The sequence below is a fragment of the Ruditapes philippinarum genome, unplaced genomic scaffold, assembly GCF_026571515.1.
Source record: "Ruditapes philippinarum isolate M1 unplaced genomic scaffold, ASM2657151v2 ctg4744_1_1_1_1, whole genome shotgun sequence".
NCBI lineage: Eukaryota > Metazoa > Mollusca > Bivalvia > Venerida > Veneridae > Ruditapes > Ruditapes philippinarum.
In genome coordinates, this window is record NW_026856820.1 from 26482 (window position 1) to 35736 (window position 9255).

At 33.4% G+C, this 9255-nt stretch overlaps 1 protein-coding gene across 1 annotated transcript; it reads left to right on the top strand.

Annotated features, from left to right (window-relative positions):
- Window positions 1–267: 267 nt before the first annotated feature.
- On the top strand, window positions 268–8980 carry LOC132747802 (uncharacterized). Its single transcript, XM_060737303.1, has 6 exons — window positions 268–546; window positions 4992–6765; window positions 7006–7237; window positions 7431–7834; window positions 8013–8613; window positions 8854–8980. The coding sequence occupies exons 1-5, from the start codon at window positions 473–475 to the stop codon at window positions 8499–8501; spliced, it is 2973 nt and encodes a 990-aa protein (XP_060593286.1). The 5' UTR covers window positions 268–472; the 3' UTR covers window positions 8502–8613; window positions 8854–8980.
- The last annotated feature ends 275 nt before the right edge of the window (window positions 8981–9255 follow it).

Genomic DNA, 9255 nt, shown 5'->3' on the forward strand with positions numbered 1-9255 from the left:
AATAGGTTTTAATTTGATTTGTACTTCAAGGTATGTTCTAATAATATATTGTCGGTATTCTGTTTTGTTTCTTAATTTTAAATATACATGTAGTGCAATTTCATTACCGGCACGGCTTTCTTTCAATTAAAGACTAAAGAATTGATTTGCCGCCCTAATTATTCACTTTTCATGCCGTAACTTACGATGTTCTATGTTCTATATAAAGAAATGATTCATCTAAGGTCAATGTCGCCACCAAACAATAGCGTGATATTATGAGGTTATCATACAGTGTTGAGCATAATACTGATTTTTTTTCGACACAGCCGTCAAACATATGTAGAACGAAGCGTTAGTTGATAAGGCTTTGCAAATGTGTGCGAGTATAATTTATTAATGGTTTATTTTGAGGATCTGACAAAAATTAAATAATCGTAAAAGTTGCACTTTTTTTCTTAAAATTGCAGACTATAATTATTGGAAGGTTAAAATGGAAGGTTGTCTGGTTGATTGTCTTCGTCTTAGTTGGTGCTTTCTTCGATACTTTGCACAGGGACTTTACAGGTATAATAACAGGAGAACAATCAATTATATTATTTCAATTAAATACTATTTAAAATGTTCTGTTAAAATGTATCGGTACTACTATACCGTTATGTAAATGCAAGTTGGTTTCTCGCATAAATTTTAAGCTTTTCAAAAATGTCCAAATTCCGTAAAGAACACTGGCCTGTTTGCTACATGAGAAACACGAGTTCGTCTGGGCCTGGCTTTTGTTAGGGTTAAATTACAATTAAGACGTAGTCAATAAACTATTTATAGGCACATTTAAATATTCGCGTTTAACCTCGAGATTTAGCAACATTAACACCTATTTGAAAACGAAGATAATTTAAGATACTTAATCGGATATAGATATTTAATAACTTAAAATAACACTTTCACTTAACAAAAGTCAAATTAAGTCTAAAATTTTAAATCTTGGTAAAGATACCTAAAGTTAAGAAAATTTCACGCATCATGCTAACGTACTGTAGATCTTAAACATATACATGTGTGTATATATTTAAGTCTAATGACATAAAACCAACTTTAGGACTAACTTATGACCGTTTCATTAAACATTTTTATTACCAGTCAAATACAGTAGATTATAAATAATTGCATTATCTTGAGAAACGTCAAGAAATACAGTGACAGACCTTTTTATTCGCAAAATGTAAATGCTCATCAGCATTGCTATTCAGAAATTAAGAGAGTCATAACATAAGAGTTATAAGTTAGAACATTTTCTTTGAAACGTTAAATTGTTTCTGTTAGGGTCTAAAGACTGATTTCAGGCTTAGGACTTTTTATGAAACGCAGCTCTGATAACCTCTGAAACCACAAAGGTTTGAGCTTAGATATTTGGCCAAATCACAGTGGTCATTGGTTTTCTATTTATGTATATAGTGAAAACTTTTCTCATGAAACCCCATAGGCTGTAGCTAAGATATTTGTCATGAAACATTGTGACTTTGTCTAGTTGACCTCTTTCAAGTTTTCTCAAATTATACCCTTGGGGTAAAAGTAAGCCTATGATCTAGAATCATGATCCAGTGTCATTCCTTTTGTATTAAAAGCTACAGCTAGAAATTTGGACTAGATTCACATTTACAGTTGCAAAATTGAACTTTGATATCAGATTTTGATCAAATGACCTATTTTTTATCTTAAGAGCTAAAGCTATAAAATTTGGACTATAGTATACGCACAGTTTCTGATGTATAACTAAAAAAAGTTAGTACCCCCCGGACTTTTAAAAAAATTTTGTGTTGAAAAGCCTGTCATGAGATACGAAATTGAGTAAGAAAAAGGGTGATAGGGCGATTCCCACAATTTTTCCCGCGCAACGTCAAAATATTACTTCTGGGGGAAACCTTTAATTTCTCTGGTACAAAGGACAGCAACCCCTTAACCGAGACAAAAACAGAATTAAATTTGCTCAAAGCAAGTAAAACTATTTTTTTTTTTTTTCATCGAATGTCATTTAATTTTAAAAACTTTTTATCTTTACTACATGAAAAATGTTCTTTAAATTAAGTCGGGATGTGAAAAACATTTAGGGTTTTATAAAAAAAACTTGTTTGTTTACAATTAAGTTTTCTAGTCCTTCAGTTTTTAAAACTGGTCAAAATACAATATAGATATGTACATTATTGTCATATGAACAAGTTACAAAACATAAATAACCCGTTTTTTGTATATTTGGTATGATTTTATGTTTCCACGTGTGTATTTCAAGGCACCGCACAACTTTGTCAATCATAAGATTAGGGCACCGCATTATTCCTCCTTAAAATCACCGCATTTTTCTGTCTTTTTAGCACCGTTGATTTTTGATATTAATGTTTGCTTTCAGAAAAAGAAGACGTTCAAACCTATGTCTGAACAAGCCAAAGCAACGTGCGAAATTGGCAAAGCTGCAGATACTGCAGCAACTGGATAGTGCCCAACTAAGTCTTCTGATATCAGCAGTACGCCAATGGATCAGCGCCTCCCTGTATTTCAGGACGATATGCGTAACGCACCACATAAGAAAAAAGAATTTGAAGTTCAAACTTTCGCAAAAGATTGTTTTAAAAAAAGCACATTGGAGACGATGACTGAAGAGATTATGGAAATATTGCCGGGTTCCTGCAAAAACTACACCATGAAAATTTGTGTTATGACTCTTGCAACTTTATCAAATTAGTATGCAATAAGAAATTCCCATTAACAAATAGTTCATTCCTTTTGTTTCTCGATGTTGTTTTGATGACCACACGTATAGTCTGCCAAGAACGTCAATCTTTCCATGTGGGGTTTATCAGTTTGAATAAGTTCGAAAAGGAAAATACATCCTTATCTATATATAGATACCATTGCACTTATCTAACTGGTAGTATTAACACAGATCAGACCTTCAGAAATGTTCCATAACATAACGTATGATATAACAGCAACATAACATAACAGCAAGTAAACAATCTTTCATCAAACTTTCATCAAATAAAAGTTATTATAAAACATATTTGTAAGAAGATTGTATAATTCAAAAGAAGACGGTTCCAGTATTTATCGGTCTAACGGAAAAAGAATGTGTGGTGTTTGAATTCAGTGTTGTTACGGTGCTCCAATATTCGGGTCAGTAGGCCTTTTTTCAACAAATATTCCCTGAAATTTACGATAGAAACACACAATTTTGTATGGAACTTGAACTTAGGGTTAACCATAATAAATATACGAGCTCGTTAGGCCATTGAACAAAGACATCGTCGTTATAACACATGTTTTTGTGACAAGTACGAGTCATGTTGAGGTACACACGATCTTTTGTAAACACTATTTCTTCGAAGTATGTGTTTTTTTTTTAATTGTATTGTGCTAGATTAACAATAAATTGTCTCAAAAATTCGATGGAATACTTAAACAATTGGAAATATCTTGCAGTGTCCAGCAGTAAGATATTTTGTAAGCTATTACCTGGAATTTGTTTATCCCGCCATTAATATTTTGTCCAGAAATATACGGTGTCTCGGTCAGAAGGATGATATTTTGACGTTGTGCGGAAAAGTTGTGGTAATCGCCCTATCACCGTGAAATAGTAATTTGATATGTAGCCATCATTCCAATTTAAGTTTGCTTGTTTGTTTGTTTTTGGGTTTTACATCGACATATTATAGGTCATATCGCGACGTTCCAGCTTTACTGGTGGATGAAGACCTCAGGTGCTCTTCCGTGCATATTTCAGGCACGAACGGGCACCTGAGTAGAACCACCGACGTTCCGTAAGCTAGCTGGATAGCTTCCTCACATGAAAGAATCCCGGGATTCGGGATTCGAACCCTCAGCGGTGTGGGGCAAGTAATTTGAAGTCAACGACCTTAACCACTCGGCCACGGACGCCCCACTCCAATTTAAGTAATCATAAACCAGTAAATGAGTTTAGTTTATTCTTAACCAAATTATTGAAGCATAAGCAAATGCGTTTTGTTTTTACCAAAAATGTAAATGTTTATAAGTATGGTGTTGGGAGTGTTACAAAACATTTACTGGTGGATAGTTTTGGTAAATGTTGACGATTACGTAACCTAAAATGACAATATGTCACCAATTTTTTAATAATGTGTGTAATCGCCGAGTGCCCGGATGACAACCTTATGCGATTTTGAAGCAAATTTTGCCATTCTTTGTGCAGGGCTTGTTCCAGTTGATACAGGCTGACAACAGGTGGTTCGTATTACTGCCCAAATAAAATTTAAAATTTCAGTTGTGGTCATGTCAATATTGAGGCAAAATGTCGGTGTGCTTAACTTATTTCCAGGTGTTTAGAATTAATTATATATAAAATATGTGTGTGTGTCTTATAAAGACAGTGTTTCTCAGGTAAACGATATAGGCATCTGACCCTCTTGTTACAAACATATCACTTGATGCATATGTTTATATTTGCATAAGTTTCAATCCTTAAAATGCAATAAATTAAAACTAGTAGTTAAAATTTATCAGCTAAATACATTTCAATATGAGCAAAATTTAGATTTTAGTAAACCTGCATATCTTCATTCAAAATGCATGATAGCCAATAATAGCAAAGCTGCATGCCTCCAGATGAGCCAACATATTTTAAAAAGTAAACTTGAAAAATGTACTAAAATTTTAAGAAAAGTAGAAAGATTTATGTTTGAGTTATGTTCGAAAGTATTATCACCATACTTTTACTGTGTTACTAACGCTAATCTCTTTTTGCTTATTTTGACCTGCTTTTGAATGCAAATGCTGTTTGCAATGTGTAAATTATTTTTCTTTGTTCACTTCACAATATTCTACTAATAAATAAATTTTGAAACTTTTCATAAAAAATTAGCTTGAACGTGGGGGAATGCTGCTTATAAGCATTTCCTAGCGGGTCAGGAAATCAAAAGGTATATCAAACTTTTGTTTCAAAAATATTATTATGCAAAAAAAAATTTTAAAAATATCTTCAGACTAATTGAACCCCAAAATGAAGCAAATTCAAAACAAGAAGATAAAACATCGCCACCGTCTCGAAGAGATTCAAAGGAAGAGACAAAGATTCATGATGAAAAGACTGCAGCTAAAATGGAAACTAATATAAATTTAGAAAGAACACATCACAATGATAGATCTTCGGTCCGACATCGAACTTTTTTGAAGAAACGAACCAGCACTCGGAAAAATGAGAATCCGTATGAAAAACATGATGCTGTAAACCAATGTAGTACGATGCCGCTATGTAGAATTGAAACTGCATCTGAGAATGAAGCTGTAAAACACAACAGCCGATATCTTGGTATATCTACATCACAAAAAGCAGATAAGCAAAGAGGAAAATTGATAAATAAGCACCATACTGATCTTTGTAGTACAAAACCCAAGGAATGTAATGAAATGGTAAAGAGCTGTGAAACAATAAAGAGAAATGAATTATCAGATATTATAACAAAAAAAAACTACAAGGACAATATTTCAACATCACATTTACATTCTGCATCTGCCAGTGCCTTTAGGACTGCATTCGAAAATAAAATATGCCAACCAAGATCTCAGTTGAAAAGTAAATTGAACGGTCATAATTTCTGTAACAATGATTTCCTCCACTCGGACAAAGTAAAAGAATCTTCACAGCCACAAATTAAACCTTTACCCACAGAACATAAATGCATAACTTCATGTCTTGTAAAATCCGAAACTGAAACAAACAAACGACCAAATAGGGTAACTTCAAATTCTTCAATACATGAAAAGTCCGTATCAACAAGCCGGGGCAAAACCTTAACATCACATTTACATTCTGCAAGCGTAGAAAATAACTCTGTCGCTGCATCTGTCAGTGTGTCTAGGGCTGTATATGAAAGTAAACTTTACCAGCCAAGATCAAAGGTGACAAGTGAATTTAACGGTAAAAAATTATGTTACAATGATTTCAACTCAGACATAAAAAATAAACCAACGTGTATTCACCACGATTGTTTTTCACAGCCACAACCATGCATAACTTCATTTCATGAAAAATCCGATACCGAAACAAATCAACGACCAAATAAAGGCATGGTAACTTCAATGCAACAAAAGCCCGCATCAACAAGTCGGGGCAAAACCTCAATGCAAAAGGTACATATAATTGAAGGACCAACACGAACACAGTCAGGTGAAAGAAATAAAAGGAAAATAAAAAGAAACAGAAGCATAAAAAAAACGTATGAACGCTTTGATGAAAGCCGTTTAACATTGCAAAGCAACAACAGACAAACTTTTATTCAGTACGGTTACAAAAACAAAAATGCTCAAAGCTACAGTGAATCATCAAACTGCAATTCTGATTGGAGATACCAGGGTTTTTCAAATTCTTTATTTGAAAGACCCTGGAGATACAAACCGTCGTACAACAGTATAAGACGCAAAAAATATCGAAAAACCCAACTAAGTAGCCAAAATCTTGATTTAATTCTCCAATTCTATACTGAAAAAACCACTTTAGCTATTGATATTAAATATGAAACACATAAAAACATTGATGGGCTTCTGTACATTATTCTTACGAATGGAGAGAACGATGGTCGCTTTTCAACAGATGCTATCATCGAAGGTTCAAATGCTGTTGGGGTAAAAGTAGGAAAAGCAGATGAGTTAGACTACAGTGTGGACATCCTAATCAATTGTCAACAAAAAGAAGTGTCTGATGAGCCGGTTACTTTCGAATTCAATGATGACGACATTGACAGTCATGATAGAAATGAGGTAAACGTGATACATTCTTTAACTGTCTTTTTTAATTTCGCTTGCGCAAATACTTTAATTCATTGGTTTGTGATATAAATAGATTTAAGTATTTCTCCATCCTTACTGATAAATATATTTTAATCAGGTTAAAAACCCCATTTTAATCAGGTTAAAAAAACTATCCATGTATCCAGAAGAAGTTTGAATTCTACACTCGTATGCTTAAGTTAAACTTCTGATAATTCATTTCCATTCTAGGTTTCATCGATCTTCGTAAACGCAGGGAAGCGATATTTTCCTGACGAGAGGAGATTATTATGTCCAAACCCTTACGTACCCTACGTTCCTGGTGGCTTTAAAGCTGTCTATGTTTCTCGGCGGTTTAATAAAAGATTTCCAAATTGCTGTGTAAAGGATAGAAATCGGAGGTTGTTTTTGCCATACTATCTTCTGTGCGATTTTCACGACTTTGTCAGTAATGCTGTGTATGGTATGTTTACTTTATTCTGATACCGTAAGTGGTTACATTATCGTCACTCGAGAAAAAAATTCATGTGGAATACCTGAAGCGCTCAAATTGTAAATACTTATATATATTTTAACCAGAATTAATATCATCCAATTTTTTTTGCATTTTCCACTGTTATGATCCATTGTTTTTAAACAGTAAATGTAAATTTCAGGAATTTATGGGGTTAGCTTAAACCGTGGCGTTAAAGGTCCGGCTGTATCGCTGACAATTCAACAGGACGAAGGGCCAAATATTTCCGTAGATATTACTCCAAAATTAACCGTTCCAAATGTGACAATGAGTGTCACAGACTTTGGATGGCCAAGACGCGACACTTATAAATGGCTAACGGAAGAAAAAATAGACAGTGTTATATGTCAGCAGATATATTTGGTGCCTAAAGGAGACAAATATTGGAAAATATCGTATGCAAACTGCGAAAATGAACTTTTGAGAGATATTGATAAAAGAAACACGTGGCGGAAAGCATGCCTTAGAATCATGAAAAAGAAGTTGATGCAATGGAAGTCAAAATCTACGACCGGATTAAAGGGAATTTCCTCGTACCTATTAAAGGTATTTAGTTTTCTATATCTGGTTCTTATGTCAACATTGTTCAGTAAGATTACATATAAGATAAGTTCAAACAATCTTTACTTATTTTATCATCATTATTAATTGACAAAGAAATGTGATTCATATACAATTTGATACATTATAATTATTATCTATAGGACATAAATTTGACTTTCAGACAACACTTTTGTGGCTGTGTGAAATTTTACCAGAAGATAAATACTGGTACAAAGAAAAACTAGCCAACCGTTACCTGAACTTTTTACAAGAGTTTGCATATCGTCTACATTTACGAAACATAGGGGAGTATTTCAATCCAGATGTTAATCTGCTTGAAAAGAAGGATGGTGAATGTATTGATGAACTTGAATATTTATTACGAGTAGAAATTTTCTTCCAAAAAAATTTTTCGTTAAGAAATGTCTTCAGTATAAGACGCAAAAAATATTGGAAAACCCAACTAAGTAGCCAAAATCTTGATTTAATTCTCCAATTCTATTCTGAAAAAGCCACTTTTGATATTGATATTAAAAATGAAACACATGAAAACATTAATGGGCTACTGTACATTATTCTCATGAATGGAGAAAACGGAGGTCGCTTTTCAACGGAGGCTATCATCGAAGGTTCAAATGCATGTTGGAGTAAAAGTAGGAAAAGCAGATGAGTTAGACTACAGTGTGGATATCCTAATCAATTGTCAACAACAAGTAGTGTCTGATGAGCCGGTTACTTTCGAATTCAATGATGACGACATTGACAGTCATGATAAAAATGAGGTAAACGTGATACATTCTTTAACTGTCTTTTTTAATTTCGATTGCGCAAATACTTTAATTCATTGGTTTGTGATATAAAAAGATTTAAGTATTTCTCCATCCTTACTGATAAATAAATTTTAATCAGGTTAAAAACCACATTTTAATCAGGTTAAAAAAACTATCCATGTATCTAAAAGAAGTTGGAATTCTACACTCGTATGATTAAGTTTAACATCTGATAATTCATTTCCATTCTAGGTTTCATCGATCTTCGTAGACGCAGGGAAGCGATATTTTCCTGACGAGAGGAGATTATTATGTCCAAACCCTTACGTACCCTACGTTCCTGGTGGCTTTAAAGCTGTCTATGTTTCTCGGCGGTTTAATAAAAGATTTCCAAATTGCTGTGTAAAGGATAGAAATCGGAGGTTGTTTTTGCCATACTATCTTCTGTGCGATTTTCACGACTTTGTCAGTAATGCTGTGTATGGTATGTTTACTTTATTCTGATACCGTAAGTGGTTACATTATCGTCACTCGAGAAAAAAATTCATGTGGAATACCTGAAGCGCTCAAATTGTAAATACTTATATCTATTTCAACCAGAATTAATACCATTCATTTTTTTGCATTTTCCACTGTTATGATCCATTGTTTTTA